Raw genomic sequence first — 26,741 nt, 5'->3', positions numbered from 1 at the left:
GTCAGGAAGTGGCGTGTCGGACATTTCTGTTCGGATTGAGATGGGCACACACACCGTAGCATGTAATTGTTCTTGAGAGTAGATACACACAGTATCACTTCGTCCGGTGTCAAACATGCACATGGCCTTTTGCCCAAAATATAATTCACTCATGAACCGGTGGACCTGTATTTCTGTTTGACTCAATATTATGATTTTATTAGCACGATTTCATTAGAAATTCAGTCACTGTGCCATATCTAAAGTCACCCCTAATAATTCGGAGTAATCACATACAGGTATTTGTTTTGGATGGGGGGGGGGGGACCTTTATCACATTCTAATGAGCCACTGGGAAATAGGTAGTGATGATGAAATGATGGCACTTACAATTATCCTTGATTGACTGACCCTTTCGTCTCCTTGGCGACTGGTACACTGATTGAATGGGCACAGAATGGAAACAAAAAGAGGAAAATCAAATGCCTTTGACTGAGGGAGCTACATTGGCGGCACGACGTGACTTTCATATTGTTGGGAAGCCTAGTGAAGATAAGAAGGCCAATAGTTACACAAGCTCGGACTTTACTCGGGAATGCATTGCACACAACTCAATAATCAGGCCGAAAAGTGAATATTTTGCTCCCCTCCGATCAAATTTAGCAAAGGTCCTATTGTCGGATAGCCTGCTGCCCACCAAGCATAGTTTGGGAACTCTCTTTCAAGAGTAGCCAAAGGTCGACAACAAGGGTTGCTGTGATTCAATATGTGAACCACCTCTGAACGGTGGCACAACATCGCATATGTAACAGACAATGAAAAATACACATGAGCTTTGACAAACATAAAGTGTAAATGTAAGCGAGACTCAGCTGGCCGCCGGCCTTCACAGCGCCGCCAAGCCGCACCAATACAGTCTCTAAATTGTGTTTCATAATAATATTGAATATGATTTCATATGTATGTATCTGGGCGGCCCGGTAGTCGAGTGGTTAGCACGTCGGCTTCACAGTGCAGAGGTACCGGGTTCGATTCCAGCTCCGGCCTCCCTGTGTGGAGTTTGCATGTTCTCCCCGGGCCTGCGTGGGTTTTCTCCGGGTGCTCCGGTTTCCTCCCACATTCCAAAAACATGCATGGCAGGCTGATTGGACGCTCTAAATTGTCCCTAGGTGTGAGTGTGGGCGTGGATGGTTGTTCGTCTCTGTGTACCCTGCGATTGGCTGGCAACTGATTCAGGGTGTCCCCCGCCTACTGCCCGGAGACGGCTGGGATGGGCTCCAGCACCCCCCGCGACCCTAGTGAGGATCAAGCGGTTCGGAAAATGGATGGATGGATGTATGTATCTGTGGCTGGACAGGGAAGCGAGGAGAATCGAATGTCGAAGCGAGCAGGTGCAAATGGGGTGATTGTTCAGCGCCAACAGTCTCTCAAAATATCCAATTGTGACGTGTTTTTGTTGTTCAATAAAAAAAACAAATAAATAGCAGAGTGTGGTGTATCATATATGGAGAAAAATCAATTCACAGGGTGGCAATTTTTCAGTGACAGCCAGTTAGTAATCGGTACTCAGTCGCTCCGAAGAGTCGTCCACTGTTCATTTTTTTTTTCACTATGGTCCACCTCAGTCTTTTGGGGCTTCGTCGCTCAGTGTGCAGTTGGCATATTTGTCTGTATGTGTGTGGCTTACTTTGGTGTCATGCTGAGTACACCACATACTATAAGAGCAGTAAGCACACGCTTGCTGATTTTTTTCCCTCTCGTGTGTGTGTGGTCGCTCACATTTGGTAAAAAAAAAAAAAAAAACATGTGTGCTTCGCTTAAACTGAAGAGGTCATGTTATTTGCGAATTAGACATGCATTCGTGCAACTACAAAAGTGCTTTGCAAACAGAAAATGTGTCTTGTGAGCAGAGGTAAAATAAAACCAAGCAGCAATGTAATGTTTCAGGTTAACATATACACGTATAACACTGTCTGATGACAAGTGACAAGCATATGGCATATGGCCAGCTGGCGGCGAAGAGGTAATGGCTAGCCCAAGAAGCTAACAGAATAGCCTTCGGCATCACACCTTGCTCCTCGTCGAACATGGCACAACCGATGGACTCCAACTTTTTAAAGCACCAGTCAAAGCATATCCAAATCAAATGTCCTTGCGCTGTCGTCTGAGAAGAGCAAAGAAAGAAGTAGCACACACACTGTCATCCACGACATTAGAGCCTCGCTTGATGTTGAGTCTGGGAAAAGTTCACTCCTTATTAAATACTACGGCAGACAGCCTTCAACTGGCACTTCGGCACATATTGGACAAACAAATGTTTTTGAAATGTTTGGTGATTGGTTTTATTCTATTCTTCTCTTAGCTGCATCAAATTTACAAGATCTTTTTTTTTTGGTCCCTTTACAGGGCTTTTAAGTATTAATTCTGGCGTTCCCCTATGCATTTCACATTCACTTAGCAGTTAGCATCGATTCTTCGTCTTCTCTTGCTCTCTCCTTTTGCTCTATGGGTGTGTATGATTAGCTTGTCTTGGTCCTTCTTGAGTCATAACACAACTTGACAGAAGTGTACCTTACTCGCCATCACGAAGGCGAGGATTAGTGACTTAGAGGATTTGTTGTGCCCTGGTTTAGCCTCGCTCGCTAGCCAGCTGCAGCTCATAGCTGGTGTGAAGCAAATTAGCTTCGCGGGGGGAAAAAAAGCAAAACACAAATACATAGTCCTGCGATATTGTATGAAATAATGTCTAGTGAAGTGTGCTGACGTCACAAATTATGACATGATGCAACGTGTAAATCGAGCTTGACCAAACGTGGAATTTGTGCACAACTTGCTTTTTTTTATTGAGACTGTGACTAAAATAAGAATATTGAGCGAAAAAGAGCTTGAAAGGCTTTTCCTCTCCTTTGGATGTTTGAAAATAGACCGCTGTGGGAAAAAAAAAATCTAGTTGCCATAGATCTGAGCGCATCATTCCCACCCGTTATGCAAATTGTCTGTCAAATCCACACAATCCTCAAATGATACGCCCTTTTTGTTGAGACACTCGCAACCTTTTTAGCATCTCTTCCCCCCAAAGAAGGCCTCATTGCACTCATTGAGGTCAGCTTCCACGTGCTTGCTTGCCCCAAAGGTTTAACGCAGGTGATGTTTGCATAGATGGGTTCCATCACCATGGCTACGTGTCAGAAAAGATGGGACATCTCCTCACACGTAGCCACTTTGTGCTGCTTCATGAGGCCTGAAGGTTAAAGGTGACAGAACTGTAATCACCCCTCAACCGTGGATAGATGGAGCTGTTAATTCACAGCATTACAAACGGGGGGAATTTTCTCCTTAAATGGACAGGCCTAGGACGGCATACACACATACAGCTTCGGCACTGAAGTGCAAAGAGGAGCATGAAAAAAAAATAAAAAGCTCAGAGCTTTTCTCTCAGCAGAGGATCTGAAGAGAGAATTATCATGCACCATTTCCTCTCTTACTCCTGTGAGCACAATTCTGCACTACAAGCATCATAACAGCCACACAAACTTTATATTTTTAATGCTTTATGTACGGCTCTTTGATTTATTTATATACGCGTAGAGAGGGGGGTCCATCACATTTTTAAAAGGGCATTTTGATTTGAAATTTTCAATTTGTTTTGGTAGTTTTTATGACCTGTGTTGGCAGAAAGAAAAACACAGATTGGATTTACACATGAAAGAACAACTGTGCTGTGTGTGATGCTTCTATTTGCGTGAATGTGTATGAGAGGCAGGCCATTGTCTGCACATACGTGAGCACGCTAACCGAGTGTCCTCCTTCTCTACCCACCCGCATTTCTCCTGAATAATACAGGAGATGACCCCGCCCCCCGTGAGCTCAACCATCCAATGGGAAACGCGCGTTTTGTCAAGCTATGTGCGCGCAAGCCAATCACGTTACTTCTGATGATCCGTGCGAACCGGACGCCCCTCCCTCTTTTTTGTTGAGCCGCCGAAGTAGACGTCATGCGTGGATTTCGGGCACCGGCGCTCATTCGGTGTGGAGTTGCTCACGGACGGACAAGGGTGACAATAGTCGCTCGTGGAACGTGGAGGAAATTGTGCTCGATTGGACGATCGGCGTGAGTATGTGCACGTGACCGTTGTGGAATATGGAAAATGAGGTTGTGGTCAAATAGTTAGAATGTGGCGCGTGAGTGTAGGATTATTATTATTATTGTTGTTGTTGTTGTTGTTATGATTATTAGTTATAGTCGTTTAGAAAAATCAGCAGGTATGTAAAAATAATATCTATAGCAAGAGGGACTGCGTGACTGTGTGAAAATTTTCAGACATTTAATAAGCCACGCTGCAACTTCTCGGATGCTTCCGGAGAAGCGTCCACGCGTTGGTGCATGTTGAAGAAGAGATGCAGGCGTGTAAAGTTTTTTTTCCCCCCGAAGAGTAGTAACTTTGATTAATTTTCACTCCCGTGTTTCCCTTCGAGTGTCAAAGTGCGCGAAGGGCTGATAAATGGAGGCTATTATTTTTCGGCTTGAACAATGCGCGCCGGCTTTGTGCGGACCATCTGTCATTGTATCGACATTACAGCAGCACCCCACTCTGCGAAGAGGGGAAAAAATCTCTCGCACACGCACACACACGTAGAGAGAGAGAGAGAGAGAGACACCTGAACAGCAGACAACGATCATTCAGAGCCACCACCCGTCTATGACCACGCCATGACGCATGGCGTGTCTCGCTACTACGCTGTAAGAATACTACGACTGTGTTCAAAATGTTCACAAATATAAACCACGGGGTGAATTGCATCCTACTATAATGCAGCAGTGTCCGAGAGGGAAAAAAATTGTGTTTTTGCGCATCTGAAAAGACTGAAAGAGTTGGACTGGCATTTTCCTTCCAGGGCGTCCACTCTTTCCTTAACTCGCCATCATCAGCAACACAGCTTCCCCTTTTTTTTCTATGGCCTTGTCTCTCAGCACTAATATGCATTACAGTTAATGAGGCAGTGTCCATAAATTTTGCTGCCATCTGGAATATAGTAGGTCTACACGCTTAGTGCGGCATTGCATTAAACAGTGCATTGAACACAGCGTGATTTAATGAAACGACACAATGTGTTGGCTTTTACTGAGAAAAAGATCCTTCTCTTTAAGTTCGAGTGTGTATGTCGGCACGGGGGGGGGGGGGGGGACACAACTGCGTTAATTACAGTGGAAACTAGTAAGTCCAACACACCAGTTGACCTCCAAATTCTCATTTCAAAACGATTTTTCATATTGGAAATAATGTAGTGATTTATTATGTTCTCTCCTCATAAACATGTATTGACTCACAAGGGTCATAACTTGCCCAAAGAGTAGTTGCCCACCGTTTAATATAACTCAAGTAAAGTACAACGACTCACTCCTTTACATGAGTGACTACTTTATAAAACTAAATGTGCTGTTTTTAGTATTTGTAGCTTTTATCGATTGTATGGCTCGTATTGTATGGAGAAGCTAGAACAAACAATGTTGTTGTTCATTTTCTCGTTTGATGGTTGTCATCACACTGGTCCTCCTCTGACCATTATTTGTCGATTCCACCTTCAAGTTTCACTCAATTGGTCCGAAAAATGATGATTTGTTCACGACAAATAATGATCTATCTATGCCAGCACTGTACAGTGACGGCGTGTACTGCATACATTTTTAGTGCCATTTTGCTCACGTGCCTTGGCTCAATAAAAGTTGCCTTAGATGCTCACCGAGCATGGTAATCGTTTGAATGTAAGAAAATTATGGATGAACAATTTGTACTGCCTTCATGGCGTTCGACTTTGGGGGGGGGGGGGCTTCACTGTAAATAGACCCCTGCAGGAGCACAGCGGATGTCCTAGCGCACATCTGTTTTAATACAGTTTTGGGTCACGGGTGGATGCTGGCGTATCCTGTCCCCACCCGCTGCAGCAATGATGCTAACTCCCGTGTAGCCCATTATCACGTGTGAGGAGTTTCATCCAGCTGAGAGGCTCTGAAGCGCAGGCCGCCGCCGTCGTTTCCACGACTTTCCTGCCGCTGCGGCTCGCGAAAACCTAATGTTGTTTTCATCGGGGAGTCTCATCACATGAGTGCCAGCAGATCCGCTTCCTGCTGCAATCAACTATTGAACACATGCATGAGAAGGAAGAAAAATGTGTTTCCCCCCCCCCCCCAACCCCCCTTTCCTTCAGTCTTCTCAAGCACTAAAGCTTAAATGAATTATTTCAGAGTCAGCTGGCATGTGATGTACACTTGCCTTTACAGCGGGGAATATGTTTTCCAGACACACCCACAGTAGGTTAAAATCTGATATAAAGAGGTCACATACATGTGTATATACAGTATATATATATATATATAGAGAGAGAGAGAGAGATATTACTTGCAAACAAAAATAATGTTACGAAAATACTATATCCGGGGTTCTAAATTAACTCCTGCCAATCCGCCACCAAATGCGAGTAAAAATTCATTTTGGCGGTTGTTGATATAAGCGTACTCATTTGGCACACAAGTAATTGCACATCCACGACACTCGGTGGCAGTGATGCAGTCATTGTCAGAATGTACACAGGGAGCATCAGCCCTAAGGTGTTGGTGGGGGGTGGGGGGGTTGTTTGTTTTGTTTTTTGCCCCGAGCATGCATACACACAGTACAGTACAGAGCAGAGGCAATGAAGTGCAGTAAACAAACCCATAAGAGATACCATGGATAATATATTTAACAGGAATAAAAGGAAAGCCAGAGAGCGATTTAAAAAAAAAAAAAAGAAACAAGGAGAATGCGGCTTTCAGAGGTTTGGTACGATAGAGTAGCATGCGATGTCTGCGTGTGAGTACTAGAATGTTAGCTCAGATCAACAGCAACTCCTGCGTGAATGCGTTTGTGTTCTCCTTGACGTTCAATAAATGACTGAAAAATGCATCAACGTCTATGGCTCTCCTTTCCCAGATGTGAGGACAATACAGTAAGTAAGTAGATTGTAAAAAACACAGAAAGGTCGTGTCTCACTGAGCGGCTAAAATTTACAAGTGTGCGCATGCCGCGAATGTTTTATTTATTTATTTTTGGTCAGACGTTCACCAAACATTCCCAAACATTTTTAATAGTTTCTTATCACCGTCAAATTTTTAACACGTTCAATATTTCTTTGCAACAAGAAAAACGGTTTGAGACCAATAAAATTGTTGCCAGAATGTCTTTGCGACCTTGAATGAACCCTGACGAAAAAAAAAACCCAACACTCGCTAGGTGCGCACACACTTGCAAACTTTCGCCGCTCAGTGAGACGTGACCTTAAGAGAGATAGAAGGCATCGGAATGATGAACTGCCATATAGCAGCAGAACACTCCTTAAACTCGTTTTTCTTTTCTTTTTCTTTCTTCCTCACACCAGACTTCATCCTGGCGACCCCAAAATGCAGTCATGTGTGGGGGGGGGGGGGGCACCGCTCGCACCGACAACTTGGATGGCGCGAAGGGCCCTCACAGGTAAATGATGTCAGACGGTCAACGAGTTCATAGGAATTCGTGTCCATATGTGTGTTTAGTGCTTCCCTGTGTAAATGGAAAAGTTAGGTAATGGAGAACCCCCCCCCCCCCACACACACACACACACGTGCCCCGCCTTAGGCGTCATGGCATACTGCCCATCTAGATGAGTGGCTGACCTCTGACCTTATGTCTAGCCACAGGCTCAAGTCTGCCAAGGTCAAGCCGGGTGGCTTTCAAGGGCCTAACATAGTTTGACATTTGAATCGCTTGCTGCTTTTGCTTCATGAAGAAACTCTTTACGCCGTAGGTGTGTCATTTCCCCGCGACTCAGAGATCGCTCGGTCGGGAGGTGCGCGAAAGCCGTTAAACTTGGAACATCTGCTCTCGGTTTCGGTCTTCGTCCGTGCCCAATAAAACTCCCCCGACATTCCCCAGGTCATTTACGAGACGCCGCGGCCGCTTTAATCACGGCGCGGCGGCGTAACTCTGTCCGCGCACAGGCGGGCGCTCTCGGGTCCCGTCCCAACACGCTCGCTATTATTATGCGGTCACGCAAAGAAACTCCCCGTGGGAAATTTTGGAATCTTTCCCATTGTTCCTCAAGGAAAAGGGGGGGGGGGCTTTCATATGGAAGTGAGGAACGCCAGGAAATGACAAGCATTCTTTGTGGACTGTTTGAAAATAAACGAATGGCTCCTCGTTCTCCGTCTGACAATTAGACACAGACTTGAAACGAGGACACAATTAAAGACTTCACGCAGGAATGTTCCCCTTTTTCTGCGTGGAAGCTTGGACATCTCTATATTTTCTTCCTTTTTTTTTTTGTCCTTATTTTGCCTTATCTAACCCCAGCACCGACGGCCCCTCAGCCAAACCCCCCCCCCCCCTTTTTTTTTTTTGCCCTCCGGGTTCAAACAAGCCTGCTGCTTGAGCTCTGCTTTATGAGGTGTGACAGAGAGGTCTGTCTGCCCGGACTGCCTGTGCAGACTGGAAATGTAAAGCTTTACATCGGGGCTGGCTGCGGTCGCTTTGGTGAGGACTTCAACTCACTTCGCCCCCATACGGTCCCTCATGTACAGGAAGTGGCGCTGCACTGCTGAGTTGGCATGAAAGTGTGTGAAGGGTTGGGGTGGGAGGGGGGGGTTGCAGGATCCTAATTTCCCTCGTGCTTTCTACTTTTCTCAGATGACAAACAAAAAAAAAAAAAACAGATGTTGGTGGCGGTGTTTTGGGTTTATTTGGTTGGGACAAAATCTAGACATCCGTTGGTTGTGATAGTTGTTTGGTTCCAGGTGCTCTTCGTTCCTTCTTCCCGACTGGAGATGTAATAGCAGCTTGTATTCCTTCTAGCCGTCCAGTCTTGCCATACCAGAGGGTAAAACTCACACCTTACGCCCCCACCCCCTTCGACGTCTCTTACGGTCCCGCTTCCTCCTCCTCCTCCTACTACTACTTCTTTTTCCCCCCCCCCCCCACCGTGGACGATGGTAGTTCCCAGGTATTTGAGCAGTGTAGCATAGCCCAGAGGTTGCTTGTTCAGTCCTCCGGGTGACAAAGGCAGCATGCCTCCAACAGAGGGATGAAAGGAAAAGGGGCTGTGCAGCCAATTCCTTTTTACAATGGGAGACCTCCTTAGCGAGGATGTCGAGCAAATAACCTTTCCCTCTTTTTTTTTTTTTTTTTTTTTCAAAACAACTTTTCAGAGGAGAAAGTGCATCCAAAGTAGTGTGTGCTCGCAAAGAGGACCAGATGTCGTTGACATCACTTTCGGAGTATATTCATATGGCAAAAAGTTCATGATATGAACTTAATAAGGCAAAAAGTTAACGAATGCAAGCAGTACACGGTGATATTGTGTCATTTTAAAATAGATTTTAAAATAATTTAACATTATAATTGAACACCGAGTCTTGGCAGTCATTGGTATTTCTTTTTTTTTTTGGGACTGATATTGTGACAATAAATGAAGTTAAAAATGAATTAGGCAATTGCGCTGGTAGTCTAACGATATGAATACAGAGGCTTCGTACACTACATGTTATATATTGAAAACATGTCGATTAAAATGTAAGCGCTCAGTGACTTGTAAGGATGTTAATAAAATGATACTTTCATGCCAGTATTTCAGTCTTTATCTCGGGTAAGATTGGCCGTTAAAATCTGAAGTAATGCGGAAATTTCTGAGAAGATGCTGTATACAGTATATAGACTAGAATGTCTTCAATAGTAATGCTAACAAGTTCCAACTAAAATATGAAGGTTTCTGTTTTCATCTACATAAGTTTGTTGAATATGATGAGTAAGAATGCATAGGGGCATATTCGGCTTGGATCCGAATCAAGGCGCAGATCCCGGATTTATGCGTTTTGAACGCTTGGCCTTTTTTTTCTCATTGGATAATGCCTGAATCTTAATTACAGAACTCGGGCGTGGGCATCTGTGAAAGCCAAGCGAAGGTTTAATATAACTATAGTTTACACTGCGATAGATGAGAGAAGATTTGAGTGTTAAGAGTCCCCATCAATCCATGGCCTACATTATCACATGCTCCCAGTTGAATGATGGACTCTGCACTGAGCTACTGGCGCTCAGCAGACTGTTATCATCTCATGTGGCGGTCAGGGGGGAGGGAGCGGAAACCGCAGGAGTCTTTTTATGGCTCCGGCTCCAGAGACAACCTGCTCTCCGGCACCTCTCTGCTGGCACTTTTTTTTATGACATCATAAATTCTTCCATTTCCTCTGACCGAGCCTAGATGGGCAGACATACCTGGTCAGTAATTGTCTGTCGGCCTCTCTCGTCTTGTCAACCTTTCCTCTCGCACCACCGACTTCCTCTGGCAACACATCATGGCGCCTGAAGGTTTCACAGTACTTTTAAAAAAAAAAAAAAAAGGTCAGCGACCTTTCGGCATGCATGTGCACACGGAACGCCCAACAACATCCCACTCGCAGACTCGTTGATAACTTTTGTTTGTCCAAATCTTTGGGGTGAGGAGCAGAAAAGGAAGGATTATGGCGAAGAAAGAGATGCTTTTTTTTGTGGGGTTCGAGGGGGGGTTCATGAAGAAGCTCTCAGGAGCAGTCTATGTTCACATCCATCCGATGCATGGCCGAGTCTCCTCGGGGAGGCAGGAACAATACGCGCACCAGCACGACAACATTCTTCCAGGGTTAAAAAGGTCGTGGGTCACCCGGTGACCCCCACCCTGCCAATCAGTCCCAAGGCACCAGCGAGCCGTCTTTGTTTTTGGTTTGCGTCGTCGCACTTGTTGAGCACACTCCGCACCTTGTGTTACAATGTTTCCTTTTCTCTTTATTGGCACTTTTGCCCTCTTGTAATGTTCATTTGTCTCCTTAAGCATTTTTAACACTCTGACAGATTTTTTTTTTAAACTGTAAGAGGCCTCACACAGGATGAGCGAAAATTGGCATGTGTATACCTGCTGCTCTTATAGTTTGTGGCGTACTGGAGATTACCAACGCTGCCCACAATGTCAATTGTAGTACCAAGGCTGACCTTTGAGAGGCAGTATGGAGTAATTCAAGTAGTCAAAAAAAATCAAAGGTGTTAAGCTAACCGTCATCTTATATAGTAACTAATGTGCTGGCAAAACTTCTCCCTGAGCTCTCTCTCATGCCAAGACTGACCTGTGAGAGACCGCAAGAAGAGGAAATAGAAGAAGCTTAACACACACTACTCGCTCAGGACAGTCTTTTAACGGCGATTCTCAAACCGTAGTACGGGTACTTTTAATGATGTTTGTGGTGAACACTTTTAATCAGTACACTCCATTTGGGAAATACAGTTCAGTCGTATTAAAATTTGAAATAGTATACATAAGAACCACTCTTTCAGAGACATCCGACAATCAGACCTTTGCTGACTGATCGGTAAAGAGAGAAAAAAAATGAGGAAGCAAGTTCTGATTGTCAGTATGTTTGGTCCCCGCTTCCGTATTTAGGCTTTGTGTTTTCGTGCTATTAACCATTCATCCATCCATTTTTTGATCCGCTTATCCTCACGAGGGTCACGGGCATGCTGGAGCCTATCCCAGCTGTCTTCGAGCACTAGGCGGGGGGGGGGGGACACCCTGAACCGCTTGCCAGCCGATCGCAGGGCACCGCGAGACGAACAACCTTTCACGCTCACAATCACACCTAAGGACAATTTAGAGTGTTCAATCAACCTGCCATGCATGTTTTTGGAATGTGTAAGGAAACCGGAGTACCCGCAGAAAAGCCACCCAGGCACCGGGAGAACATGCAAACTCCACACAGGAAGGCCGGAGCTGGAATCGAACCCTGCACCTCTACGCTGTGAGGTTCGACGTGCTAAGCAGTCAACTACCGTGACAGCTTGTACTGTTAGTTTTACAATTTGATTGTGTTTTTTTTTTTTTCTGGTCGTTTTTGTACAACGGGTCAGGTTAGAGTACGTCTTTGTGCAGGTTTGCCTGAGTGTGTGCAGCCAGAACTACAGATGGAAAAAAAAGAAAGAAAAAAAAAGGGAGACTGTAATTACTGCACATACTTAGAATATTTCGGTCGCCTTTTATGAAAAATGTGGCTTGTGTTCTATTTTCCCTGGGAGCAGCAGCACAACGCATTTAGTCAACGTCCCGCCTTTAAAGTGAAGCATATGTATGTGTAGGCATTTTGAGAGGGAGGGGGCTGTATGAGGCCCCCCAGAGGTCTGGTAGTCATTAAGTGCAAATGTACAGTATATACTGGACATGCCGCTACATTAAAACCTCGCCCACTCCTGCGTCAGACCACCCCAGAGACAAACCACGGGCACCTCCTCCTTCCCAACCCCCCTCGTCGCTGGCTCACCCTCTCAGGAAGTGCATTTTGGGATTTTCCGAAAAGATACTCCAGATATTTACCACCTTGTGCTCAGAGCACTTCGAATGAAAATCATTCATTTGTGAAATGCGGTGGAAGCGCGAAAGTCAAATGCCTTCGGCTTGTCTCGTAGAAAGCACTCGGGTCACTTGAGCATATTGTAGTTTCTTGGCATCAAGGTGCCACAGGAGGGCACCAAATAGGCAAATTTGTAAGCAAATAAGAGTGGATGGGCCAATCAGAAATCGGTCGGGCCACACCGTACTCGGCGGTTAACTTCAATCCACGCTTGCGTAGAAGTTAGGAGTGTTTAAATCTCGTAACATCGCCGTTTCATGAAGGTTTGACTCGTGCAACGTTATTTCTGTCGGAAAACTATCTTTGAAAATTAGGACGACTCTGAAGCAAAGCAGTGCTGCAATACGAATTATTTTCCACCGTACGTAAAAGGATTTGCCGACTTGCACATCGTTTGATTCCACTCCCGCAGTCCTACGAGCGTTTTCTTTTCCGCTAATTCTCGCTTGTGTCCCCATTTCTTGCTGGATTGACGATTCTAATCCCCCTGAATTTTATCATCCATTTTAAATCTCCTCCCGGTCGAGGAAAGGAGAAGTTGCAAATGAAAGCCTATCTGGCTGCAGCTGCGGAAGCGCTCCGAAGATCGCTTATTGTTGGGAACAAAAAGAGCCTTTTTTTTTTTAATTTTGTCTAGCAGCTGACGCCTCTTCCCACCCACTTCTTCCCGAACCGCTTTTGTCGCTGGCCTGGAGTGGCTTGCCTGGGGAAGAGAGGAAAGTTTCCTGGTGCCACACTTGACAGACGAGTATTACTCGAGGAAGTTACATGGTGGTTTGCTCGGCTGTGGCAGGAGTGGCCCACCTGCTCACCATATGGTGCAGTTATCCGCCATTTCAATCGAGCATTTAAGTGTGTGTGTGTGTGTGTGTGCGTGTAGAGATCGAGAGAATCGTTCCTTCAAGTGGTGATCCTACAACAGGCAACAAAATTAGAAACTTGCCGTTCATCCTAACATGAGCCCAAAGTGACTTTGAGACCTTCCCCAAACCTTTGTTTTAATCGATCACTCACGGGCACGTTTGCAATGTGTCGTGAAAGGCACGTCCATTGCTCCGACAGGCAGGTCTGCGCAGCAGCCTCCTCTTTCAAGACTTTCTCTTTCACCAAAAGCCATCGGACCATGAAGTGGTGTCCACAAACAAGCTCATTGGGCCTGACCTCAAAAGACTCTTTAGCTACTACCAACACAAGATCTCTCTTGAACTCTTCACAGTAGAGCTTAGCATAGATTTCAAATTGGAACGACTTGCCCGAAAGCCTCCTTTGAATGATCTGGATGATCTGCGCAAGACGAACAGTGGACGCTCTTTTACTGCTGCCTCCCCTGCTGGACTACATTTTGACACGAAGTTCGGCCCTTGAAGCTTTTTCGCCAAGTCTCAAGGGGAAGTTAAGATGTTTCACGCTAAATAAAGGGACGCAATATCGCTCTGCGCGTGTGCCACCTCTAAACAACGTTCATTGAAAATTAGTAGTCACAATTTTTTTGCATCATCCTGCTCATTCGATTAAGAAAGGACAACAAATACCTTTCGCCTTTGTGCTTTGGTGTCTGGCGGCGGTCAGGAAAACCTTTCATCCGGCAGGCCGTTAGCGTGTTACACGAATGTTTTATTTACTCTAAATGTAGCATCTTATAGGCTAATGTATTCCTTTGTCATATTAACAAAGGGATGGAGTGTGCACAAGCAGTAAGTCAAAGAGCCAATTGTCTCTCCTTTACGGCTTTCTGAATTAGAGCCGCAATAACGCGATACATTTCTCATCCGTGGGGCGGAGAGCATGTCGGCGCTGTGGGCTGACATTTGCCCCCCTGCCACCACCACCACCCCCGCACATTGACATCACCAACCTAAGCCGATAAAAAAAAAAAAAAAAGGGAGGCGGGGGGTAACAAATGTTCATATATGCGCATTGGGCACCCTGACGTCAGCCCCCGGGCCGGCGCGGCGCGGTGGGGTGGCACTGCTGATAGTTGTTCCCCTCGGAGCAAAAGCCCGCTTGTGACAATAGGAGCTCTCACCGAATGAAAGGCCAAGCTGCCCGGCAGGACATGGCATCATTGTTCTTCAGTTTACGTGTCCATAAGAACCATGACAACCTCGATTATTATTCCGATCAATGTCGCGCCTGATGTCGTATACAGAATATGTTTTGGGGGGGACTTTCCGATGAAAATGACAATGATGTCTGATGATTTCGATCATTTCCAGTCTCCATTCACACAACAAACATGGACGATTTTCAATTGTTCGTACTGTATTTTACCAATTACTTTGCCAATGCTCGTGACAGATTTTTGACCGTATTGGTGGAGTGTGACCATTTTTCCACTTTCTCTTTGAATGTTCTGGGCTCCTGCTTCCGTGCGAGATCAATGCCGCAGCCACTCATGGATGTTGACTCACTTCCCATAGCCGAAAATGTTTTCACATTAAGACGTTGTTAATCAACACTGAGTTCCACACAATACAAATTCTTATCCACCAATGAATCAATTTCTATGCCAATCCCCAGTGTGAACAATAACATAATTTTGCAGTGTTAAACTTGCACTGTTAACCCCCCCCCCCACACACACACACATAGAATCATTACAGAGAATAATTCATGACTTATTAATGTAAAAAAAAAATCGGACTCATTGGTAATCTATGAGGCAATAGTCTCACAATTGCTCATCATGCGGTTTTGAGTAGCTTGACAAAAAAAATAGTCTCTTGTTGTTTTTAAGGTCCATTCAGTTCAGTCATTCGGCTTTTTCCTGAGCCAATTTCTATAAAATACAACAGATATTCAATATTAACCAACCGCTGAAAGTTAGAGTCCAATTTATTGCCAATCCGAGTTGTTCGTTAGGCCATAATGGAAGTGGGCACTCTATAAATGTCAGTCATTGGACAGCAGTCGTTGCGCCACAATGAGCAATCACAAGCAGAGCGTGCGGCTGGCGTGGTGTTTAATCCAAAATCCCGTCATTTGCTGTTGTGCTTATCTTCATTAGGGTTGCGGGTTAGCTGGAGCCTATTCAGTTTGTCTTCGGGCTGTAGGCGGGGTACACCCCGAACTGGTTGCCAGCCAATCGCAGGACACATATAGACGGACGACCATTCGCGCTCACAATCACACATAGGGACAATTTAAAGTGTTCCATTCACCCGCCATGGATGTTTTTAGAATGTGGGAGGAAACCGGAGTACCCAGAGAAAACCCACGCAAGCACGGGGCGAACACGCAAACTCCACACAGGAAGGCCGGAGCCGGAATCAAACCCTCCACCTCTGCACTCTTGAGGCGGACATGCTAACCAATCGACCAGCGTGCCGCCCTCAATGTAAATCAAACAAACAATTCAGGGTAAACACGGCTTCTTTCTTTTGTGTTTTTCAGTTGTCATCCGGGATTGTATTGAAGATGAAAATGGAGACCTGCCAGAGCTCTGATCCAGGTGGTGGTAATATGGTGGTGATGCAATACAGTGAACCCCGGTTTATCGCGTGGGAGACGTTCCATACCCTCCCGGAATTTGGTGAAAATCCGCGATACACAGAGATCATAGAATTGTTGTAATCCCTCCCAAATGCGTTAAACACCTTTCAACTTGTTAAAACACACTTTTTAAAGCATATTCTTTTTAAAGCTCATTCGCACTTTCTCACACAGTTCCTCAAATAACCGGTAAAGCACATCTGGCTTGAAGCGGTTTATAACTTGCATTTAAGGTTGACTGTCAAACTGCTACAGAATACAAAAGCCGATTAAACATTGAATAATTAAACATCAGAATGTTCACCCAAACCAGGGGTCCCCAACCTTTTTTGCCCCACGGACCGGTTTATGTCAGACAATATTTTCACGGACCGGCATTTAAGGTGTGGCGGATTAATACAACAAAATAATATGGTATGAGCTGCATGAAAACTGTGGTGTTTTCGAAATATCATGATAAACACAAGGAGCGTCTAATCTGGCCGCAACACTCTGATCGCGATGGTCATGTTTAATGGCTACAAAATACGATACAACGCAAATTCAAAGTGCATGAAAATGACGACTCACCACAGCCCCGAGCTTGATTTTCTGCAACCAGACGGTCCCATCTCGTGGTAATAGGAGACAATAACACCTCAAGTGTGTGGTTTATGTCCAGTCGACTTCGTAATTTTGTTTTAGTCGCCGTTGCTGCAGAAAACCCCCACCTCACACAGGTAGGAAATATTAACACTTCCATTGTGGCGATCTCAGAGTATTCAGACATAACTTTAATCCAGTTGTCTCGAACGTACTTTTAAGGCCGCTGTCATTTGCGATCTCCAGCAGTTTTTTTTACTCATTTTGCGAGCGCAAGCGTTTTGTCTTTAGCGTAATTGGTCACGTGACGGAGAAGCGTGGCTTGACGTTAGTCAAGCGTGACTCAGACGGATGTAACGGAGAATCCGGTAACTTTTCAAAATAAATCAACTTTTGTATTCCGAAATAAATACAACAGAATTAAGGCAAGTTATTTCTGTGCGGCCCGGTGCCAAATGCCCTGCGGACCGGTACCAGTCCGTGGACCGGCGGTTGGGGACCCGTGACCCAAACCACATAATTTGGTTTCACAAATGTCCACTGTACTGTACTGATAGTAAAACCCCACAAAAAAACAGTTGGTGACAAATCTTCAATGTAGCGGGGGAACACTGTAATGCAATAAAGCGTCTTCGTTTGTATTCCTGTTTAAGCGTGCATGAGTCATAACCCGCTCCTCGTCTGTGGTTGGAGCCACATCCTGTTCAGCGCCGCCGACCCGCTTGCCTCGGAGAACATTCAACGCTGTCGGTGAGTTTGGTATGGATCGCATCGAAACCATCGACCGTTGACTGTGCCCTGAGGTTTGCCCCGACAACGTCAGCAAAGAGCGAAGAATGCCCTCTGGCCATAACGGGCAGGCGAGTGGGCGCATGCAAATCCTGAAGCACGCACACCCTCTGCACCCCGAGCCCCCCACACCTCACCCACCCCGCACACACACAAGAGTCACCCTGTGGTTCCGACCTAAAAGGTCACAATCAACATTCATTGCTGTCGCTGGGTTGGACTGTGTAGAAAGCTCACTGAACAATGAGTGCAACTGTGGCCCAGATCTGCCTTGACTCCAGTCTCGGCCAATCTTCCCAACCGGATGTGGAAGGCTGTGATTTCTTTATTCATTACCTTCTTGTTTTTCACTTCTGTATTCTTCGACTGTGAGTCTCGGGGAGCAGGAGAAGTAGCGACACAGATAGACTTCTGGCTGCTCGCTTGTCCTCATCCACCTCTCATCTAATTGGCGGTTCTGTGTGCAGCAAGGGGGAAGGAAGCGGAGTGAATGTGTAATCATCTGGAGCCTCTTCTCCTTCAGATGTTGCATCCCTCTCTTTTTTGTTCGCCTAATTATACAGTGCATTCGCTCAGCTCCATGCTAACTGCCTGTCTTGCGTTGGCTGTAATGGACCGGAGGAACAAATAAACGCTAGAATTAGTCGAGTTTGTTCGATAGGCTTTCCGGTGTAGCTTTTAATGGGGTCATTTTGGACTTCACAATTGAGGACGTCCCGTTGTGTGTGTTTGACTTTCATGACACTGTTTCCTCTGGGTGTTGGCGTATGTGTGCGCGTAAACTAGGCTTTCTCAAACTGGTTCAGCTCACGATCATAACATTATACATTAGCTTACCATAAGTTTACGTAGAGTAAAATATATGTCGTGACATAAAAAGTACCACTCCCTCGTTTTCTTTTAAACAAGTCATTCCATGTAAGTGTCCCTGTTTTGAAATAAAGTCACACCTACAACTCCCTGTTGTGAGTATTTTTATTTGTTCATGACTTCACTAATGGTGCGTGCCCCCCCCACCCCCACCCCCATCTCGCTGCCATCTAGCGAGCCATAACGTCCAAGGCCCGCTCTCGCCAGTCGCTCTGTATTATTCATCAAAAAGCACTCTGTGCGCTGGTGCAGAAGAGTGGAGGTGATGTAACGGTGGCTGTGAGCGTGCCTCCTGAGTCCTAACTGTCATTTGGGATGGATTCATGCGACGGGCGAAAAACGTTTGCGCAGCTTTGATGGCGGTGCCAGCAGCAAAGTACGGAACCAGGAGGCGGAGAGGGAGGATGAAGATGGTGTCATTATTTGACATATTCATAATAGCATATTCAAATTAGCATTAAATTTCTCACGCCACGTTGAGGATCATGAAAGGAAAATGCTGTTCAATTTTAAAGCAAAGTAATTACAAAAAAAAATACTTCACGTGCACATTTTCACAGACGGAAATAGAAAGCTGACTCTTGCGTCTCTTCACTGCTATCTAGTGTTCATTTTCGTAAACAACTGCGACGAAAATCATGAAATGAGGTCAAACTGAGATTGTTCCGGGTACACATGTTTTACACAGCAAACCTCCTAAAATAATGTCACAAGCAGTTCAAAGAAATAATAATAATTTCGTCTCAATTTATTGAGCTTGTTTAGTTGAACACTGCAGTATGAATGGCAACAGATGCATACCCAGTTTAATTGTACTTTCTGCCATCGAGTGGAAGAGTATTTGAAGTGTAATGAAGTTTTTAGGTAGAAATTCAGCGCTGACATACAGTACATGTATCATGGAATGCCATTTCAGGTTTACATTTTTTAAAATTACAGTATATTAACATGATCATCAAGACAACCAACCAGAGGCCCGTTTAAACCAGAGTTGTTTCTTATTAATAATATAGTCAGATATTTATAATAATTTGTATGTCTTCCCAATGTGATAAATATGTAGTAATGAGTGAATGAATACATTTATTTTACTGTATGCAGAGACGTTTTTTTCTTTGTTCAAAACGAATATTGCATGGTTGACTATAAAGACAATCTTTAAAATCTCTACTTTTTCAAATGTTCCGAATGTCTATACCGACAAAAATGATTGAAAAATAATTCTACTTTTATTTGAACCATACTTAAAAGGTAAAACAACGACCTCTTTCGATGTCTTTTGGTGGAACATGTCATAAACCACACCAACAGTTGGTGGCAGCGGTGTTGAACAGAACAGGAAGGATGCGCTTGAACGAACTGTCTGACCGGAAGTGATTTTATTTTCACACTTTTCGTTGACACTCACTGATGTAACGCGCCACTCTTATGATTTAAGACAAATCACACATTGTTGTACAATCTCGTAAAATACAACAGCTCCTAAATCATAACAAGATGAGTCTGTGTGGACATAGTGTATCATTTCCAGTGTACAGGCTCACACTAGTTAGCCGCTATGATGACATGACGACGAGGGAGAAGATGCTCGAAGCAGGTGAGAATAAAAACAATACGGTTTGCATTACTGTAGATAGGGCTAATGAAGACATTTAACCTTTTTTCACTGTTAATGGGTGGAATGGTTTAAACCGCTGTCCAAGAGTTCTCGGTTTAGGACGACGTTCCGTTGCTATGGCAGCGACGTAACCCGATTGTGCAGGTAAATCGGAACACGTCGTCGTCTGTCAATAATACGTGCTAATGCTTAGATTCTAAGCATTAGGGGTGCCCAAACTTTTTGGACCGAAGATCTACTTTTCGATCAACTAACCTCCCGGGATCTACCCTTACCAGCACGCGCACGCGCGCGCGCGCGCACACACACACACACACACACCATGATGAGAAACAGCCTGAAACTGAGGCATGCGATGCACTTTTGCAGCCTGTTAACTATCGTAGCTCACACGTACCGTTTTAAAGTGCTTCCCTGGGCCCTCCTAGATTCCTATTCTTTGCCCGTGCCCTCGGCGAATTGTACACGAAGCAAACTCTGAATGAGAATCATGACGATAAAAGATAGAGCGCAACTGCTCTGATCACAAGCTGCAATTGCAGACTGCTGAGCGCTAACAACTTCCGGTGACGTAATCACGCGCCATCGTAAATTCAAGATTTACCTGCTTTATTTTATTTTTTAAATATTTTTTTGTGAAAATGAGACTGATAGGATGATTAGGATGCAGTGTACATTAACACAAAAAATATATTACTAACATGTACAAAGACACACAAATGGTTGTTTGTTTTTTTTCCTCCTTGACACTCCTCGGATCTACTTGGGACCTGTCTTAGATCTACTGGTAGATCAGGATCGACGTAATGGGCATCCCTGGCTTAGAATATATATTCTGTCACCTGTCATTGTGATGGAGGGGTTTGTGTGCACATTTTCTTCGTTGGGGCCTGGGGGAGGTCGTGGGGGGCGTTTATAGGGGACACTCAATAATAAATGTTAGGGAATACAAGCACACTAAGACTTTTGGAAGATGTAATGGAAGCGAAGCAGAAAGATGCAATTTCTGTTTTCATGGTGCACGATTGGCATTCAAAGGCCTGCCAACAAAAAAGGATATCTCACCTCAGACGAAGATACTGTATTTGCAAGGCAGTGATTGTAATTTGTGGTTTATTTGTCCTATTTTACAAGTGAAACGGTATTGAAGGCGGCGATGGTTGAGAGGACTCAACATACAACAGGTTGGAGCCATGAGGGCAGGAAAAAGGACAGAGTGTGGTGATGGAGGTGGTCTCTTCGAGGACCCGGACTTCCCCACTGATGACTCCTCTGTGTTCACTGACAGCTCCACGCCCATCTCCAGACTGCAAGGCCACATCATTTGGCTGCGTCCACAGGTTAGACCCAGTCCTTCACTGTCAGTATTGGCACCATTTATGAAAAGTTACTGACACATGTCGTGGTGCAGCTTGATCAATTAGAACACTGTTAATTTCATTCATCTCAATTGTCAACTCAACTCTATTTATAGAGCACTTATAAAACAACCACATCGACATACATAGTGGTGGACATAAGTAAAAATCAGACATACTGTATGAAAACAACGACAGCTCAAACAACAGATCATTAAATGCTAACACTATTCAGGAGATCTGCCCGTCACCAGTTGTATTCCCTGACAACATCCACCTGAGTCATGCCAAGCAAGGCTTGCTGGGAGACTGTTGGTTTCTGTGTGCTTGCTCTGCGCTGCTCAAGAACAGACACCTTTTGGACAAGGTACAGGAAACAATCCACAATTGTCATCCCAATAATGCGGTAGGTTATTATTTAAATGCCTTCCTTTAATTTTTTTTCTGGAGGTCTTTCCTCCCCACCAGCCATTGTGGAGTGACAGCAAGTACAGAGGATCTTTTCACTTTCGCTTTTGGGAGAAGGGACACTGGACAGAGGTGACCATCGATGACCGCCTGCCTTGCGTTGATTCGGCTCTCTGCTTCTCACGCTGCCACGCCCCCTCTGCCTTCTGGGTGGCTCTGCTGGAGAAGGCCTACGCCAAGTAAGTTGCCAGGCAATCGGATTGTTCCTACTGATCCATTACAACAGAAGTCCAGAAAAGATTGGCCCAATATGCTGACATGTTATCGCAATAATATTGCACATGTAGAACTGCGTGACTTTGCGATTCACACAGTAAACCACATTTGTAGCCGTTCTCTATTCTTTTCAGACACCACGGCTCATATGAGCATCTGTGGGCCGGGCAGGTGTCTGAGGCCTTAGTGGACCTGACTGGGGGTCTTGCAGAGTGCTGGAGTTTGTCTCACTTTGGTTCAGAGGAGGAGCAGCAGCAGCGCACAGCAGAGGAAAACCACAATCGGGCCATGAGAAAAAGGCCTAAACTGGACTTCATATATACATTGAGAGCGACTTGCGCACTCAGTTGCTCCACTCAAAGCATCCCAGGAGGTGTGTTTGGTTTTGTTTGGTTTTGTGCATCTTGACCACATTTTCATTGCATCGTCTTATGAGCTGTTAGGAGACAGCGTGCTGGGCCAGCACCACGCCATGGCTGTGATGGAGTGGCTGCATGCGAAGACGCTCACAGGAAGCCCAGTGCGACTCTTCAGGGTCAGAAACCCCTGGGGGAGATGCTGCTGGGGAGGAGCCTGGACAGAGGGGTGAGGCTTTTTATTTGGTTGCAAACACCACTGGTGCAGCGACAGGTCGAAATGACCATTTTACTTCTTAAAGGGGGGTCATATTTTGAAGTGTTTGGGAAAATGTGAGTTGATTTTTGACTCTCATTGAACGATGCCGTGAGTACACAAAAGATTATCAGTTAACAAGAGGATGGAATGTTTCTGACTGACAATCTGATATGCGCGATGGTTTCGTGCACGATTTGCTTTCGGTCAGAACCATTTTGCTCAATCTTCCCGTCTCCGTGTAGTGGTGCGGGATGGCGGTCGCTCGATTCAGCCGATGCTCTGGACATCCAAGCCAAAGCGGCACAGGGGGACTTCTGGTTGGAGGAGTCTGAATTCCTGTCCCAGTTTGATGATGTCACAGTAGGCTACCCGATCAATGAGGAGGGACACCTGCAAAGTATCTACACTGGTAACAGTTCCCCATTTGTACTTTACAGGGTGTACCTTGACTTTTGTCGTTTTGTTTTTGGGGGTTGTACATGATTTGCAAGTCATCGTCTTCTGTTTTTACGTATGTTTAACACAACGTCCCCACTTCATTGGAATTGGGTGTGTCTATCAAATGGAGTTAAGAACTCGATCACGCCAAAAAAATGAAAAGTCAGTAGCAGTGAGTCAGGCGACCACATCATTTCACTTGAGGATCTTCCCAATGATGTCTCAAACAGGAAACCCGCTGCCACACCGACACCACCTTGCTGGACGCTGGGTAAAGGGCCTCTCCTCCGGTGGGAGTCGAAACAGCAGCAGCTACGGCACCAACCCAAAGTTCTGGCTCAAGATGCGCGAGAACGGCGAGGTTGTCGTATCTCTGCTGCAGCACGGAAAGCCGAGACAACTTTCAGACGCGGCCCTCGAGGATGACGCGAGGCGCCGGCGCGACCGGGCCATTGCGCTACACATGTGGAAGGTTTGCGCCATCACATGTTTTCAAGTGATCCGCGTGTAGCTTTGCGTCGACACTTTCTTCCCCTCGCCAGGTGGAGGAGAAACGTTTTAATCTGAGCCGTACTTTGAACAAACCGCCGCGTGCTTCTACTCACTGCCACGCACACCGGAGGGAGGTGTTGCTCCACGAGCGACTGGAGCCCGGACACTACCTTATGATCCCCAGCACCTACCAGTCAGGAGCAGAGGCCCGCTTCCTCATCAGGGTCTTCTCCTCCTCTACCTCGTCCGTCAGGTAAGCACAGCGCTAACGCTAAGATGCTGGCATCGGATCCGATTTTGAATTGATCGGTCATGAAAACGTGCCCTTCTTAGTGCCCTGAAGAGCCCAGCACCTCTCCTGCCGTTAACTACAGACGGAGAGTGGGAGACCAATCACTTCCGGGGCTCGTGGGTGGAGGGAAGGTCTGCCGGAGGAAGCAGGAACTTCCCCTCCCACGCGCAGAACCCCCGCTTCCCATTTACGGTTTGTGACGAGCCAATTTTGCCGGGCCTCAACGTCAAGGTTAATCTATACCAGAGCCGTAGCCAAACCGATCTGCTCCCCATCGGCTTCCATATTTATAAGGTGATGATCCATTCAGTCATCTCAAATGACATTTAAGGCCGACTTGGATAACTTCCCGGATTTTTCCAGATACCAGCCGGGAAGCAAAGTCATTCCATCGCCAGCGAGGACCCCGTTGCCAGTTGTGTTCCCCACTGCTACACTCAGGATGTCAACTTGTCCTGCACTCTTCCACTTGGAGCTTACCTCATCGTACCATCCACATACCAGCCCAACTGCGCCGCAGACTTCACCATCAGCCTCGCGCGGCGAATACACAGGTTTGTGGTCACGCGTGACCCGACTCGTGAGTCTTTCGCGATACGGATGAGATTTTTCTTTCAAACTTTTTTACTTCGGAATGCTAGGTAGTAGCATCAACCTTCACAACAAGCACATCATGATCTGTTCTTAAAAAAAAAAAAAAAAAAAAAGATGTTCACTGCAAGCCGTTTATTGCCAGCTGGTTTACTGGAACCTGCACCGCTGTATTAATAAGAGTGAATTTGTGTCTCCCTCAGGAGAGTCGTGAAAAGTCAAGAGAAGTTGGGAAGAGCCATTCAGGAGGTTAGTAAATGGTCTTATCTTTGAATGGCAAAGCAGGGTATGCGCTCACCCATTTTTAATGTAACAACATTTTTTTTTTTTTAAACACGATAGACCTTATACGCGATGAGGAAAAACATCTCAATGTGTATGCTTACTACTCTTATCGTGTGCGTCGTACTCAAGATGATCAACAAAGCACACGATCAGAAGATGGCAGCAATGAATAACGCATTAATAATGTGTGTGTGTGTGTGTGTGTGTGTGCGTGCGTGTGTTTGGGCGGCAGGTGTCTCACATCTCTATGATGCAAAGCTCGCCTTTAGCCTCGTCTTCGCCGCTTCACTGAGGTTGGCCGTATGATGAAAGGACTCCCCACTGATATTAATGTGTGTGCACATGTACAGCTACACATGTGCACTGTGACTCAGTGGGAATGTGTGAGTTGGGGGGTAGTGGGTGGGGGGCGGGGGGGCGCTCCCCTTCATACCAAAATGCTCAGGCTCAATGCCAATAGGCGGCAAGGCACTCATTGGCCATTAGGACATCAGAGGGGTTGTCGGTGGGCTGGGCTGCTAATGAACTATGACGGGACTGGCCGGTGTAAACAAACAGCCGCCATTGAAGAAAGCCGCCACCGCTGTTGCTCATTCAGTCACCGAGGCGGCCCGTCGGACCAGAACAAAGGCTCCTCTCATGAAGGTCCTCACAGAAGCGCTGCGGGCAAGGGGTGAGGGGTTGGTCTGCGACGGCTGAGCCAACCAAACTGTACCGCGACACGACCGTGCCATACCAAGCTGGAGCGATCTACCAATCCACCAGTGCCGGACGTATACACTTCATATTCAGCGTCCACTGCGTGTGTGTGTGTCTGTGTGCGCGGCTGTGCTCAGAATCACTCCCTATCCGCTATATAGCGACTTGGGTATTTTGTAGCGCTGTTGGAATATGTTGTGAGTACAAGTCATCCCGTATAAAAGTGACCTCAATGTGTCCCACGGTGCATTGTGAAAAGTTGTGTCCAACTGATGGTCAGTTGAAAAGCAATATATCCCATGATGCATTGCGTTGATACAAGAAAAGGGAATGGATGGACATAAAATGCTTTGTATGAAATTAATGCTGACATTAAACCATTACCATGTAATTATGCGAACCACAATAACGTAATTAACTGCGCATCAATGTAGTGTTTTGCTTTCAAACGGATGACGAGTGGACTGTGTCGTTTTTGTCATTTGAAAAGATGCAGGTAGAACATAACGGAACAAATTGTTAAACGTTTTGTGCATCATGATAATTGAGTGGGTATTGTGTTGCTCTGATCATAAGGCGTAAGCTTTTTGTGAAAAGAAACATGTCAAGCAGAGCAGTGACTTTGTTTTTGCGGATTTTAAAGCAATGCAAAGGGACTTTGGAATGAGTGAATGATTCTGAACATAGCTGCTGCAACCTAATCGCAACATAGTCCACTATGTCGGGACGCTTTCTGGATATCCACCTAGTGAACCATCCACACAGCACAACAGCACACTTCCAGATGTCTATATATGGTTACCAATGGCATGAGCAGCCTCCAGCTCCCTTTTCCGTCCCCCCTCGGACCACCACTCCGACCCGAACGGAGCCTCCGAAGTGGCGGCGAGAACAGACGACGAGCAGCAGGATGCGAGGGATGAAACAAGGGATGCGGCACATCAGAGGAGGTCGGCCCGTGTGAAGAGGGTGCCAATCGGTTTTGTGTTGAGGCCGTGCGCCTTTGGCAGCGGGTTTGCCTCTTGCTCATCCACCATATCTGTCATTGAAAGGCCTTGTGATGATTGACTCACTGGATTACAGTGCCAAGCGGAAGGATAAAAGAAGAAGAGTTGTGTTGTACTGTTTTGTTTTTTAAAGATTTTGATTTGAAAGATCCATGTGAAAGAAAAAATAAAAAGTTCACGAGGAGTTGCGTGTATGTTTTTCTGGGGCTGACTGCACACCTACCTCATGTCAACAGAATTATTTCACTTGTGACAAAGTGGTACGGATAATTGATGGCTGAATTGAATGCCGCTATAATGTCAGAAAAAAAAATGAATAAAAGCCACACGGCAGTATCAAGGAGTAAAAGGACATTCAAAAGCTATACAGTATATGATTGGCACAACACTCAACACTGCTGGCTTGAAAATAGCCCAAATTGGGTGACGTCGCTAACCCATCGCTGCCAATTCCACTTAGTTTGACTGAGAATTACTTGTTTACAACGAGTAATGCATTATTAGTAGTAGCAGT

At 45.7% G+C, this 26,741-nt stretch overlaps 1 protein-coding gene and 1 long non-coding RNA gene across 2 annotated transcripts; both read left to right on the top strand.

Annotated features, from left to right (window-relative positions):
- The first annotated feature begins 3,945 nt into the window (after positions 1-3,945).
- On the top strand, positions 3,946-18,239 carry LOC147195194 (uncharacterized). The gene is made up of 3 exons (XR_015102885.1): positions 3,946-4,090; positions 7,393-7,487; positions 15,809-18,239. It is a non-coding gene; the product is annotated as an uncharacterized LOC147195194 (long non-coding RNA).
- Positions 18,240-19,504: 1,265 nt separating this feature from the next.
- On the top strand, positions 19,505-26,411 carry capn10 (calpain 10). Its single transcript, XM_086129848.1, has 13 exons — positions 19,505-19,745; positions 20,901-21,106; positions 21,360-21,491; positions 21,575-21,771; positions 21,943-22,181; positions 22,252-22,393; positions 22,666-22,832; positions 23,092-23,333; positions 23,404-23,606; positions 23,687-23,939; positions 24,009-24,199; positions 24,440-24,485; positions 24,754-26,411. Exons 2-13 carry the CDS (start codon positions 20,960-20,962, stop codon positions 24,811-24,813), a joined length of 2,019 nt encoding a protein of 672 aa, XP_085985974.1. The 5' UTR covers positions 19,505-19,745; positions 20,901-20,959; the 3' UTR covers positions 24,814-26,411.
- The last annotated feature ends 330 nt before the right edge of the window (positions 26,412-26,741 follow it).

The sequence above is a fragment of the Hippocampus guttulatus genome, chromosome 14 (assembly GCF_054856545.1).
Source record: "Hippocampus guttulatus isolate MCC_2025c chromosome 14, RoL_Hgut_1.0, whole genome shotgun sequence".
NCBI lineage: Eukaryota > Metazoa > Chordata > Actinopteri > Syngnathiformes > Syngnathidae > Hippocampus > Hippocampus guttulatus.
Note: the sequence above shows the minus strand (reverse complement) of the source record. Positions and strands in the feature narration are given on the sequence as shown.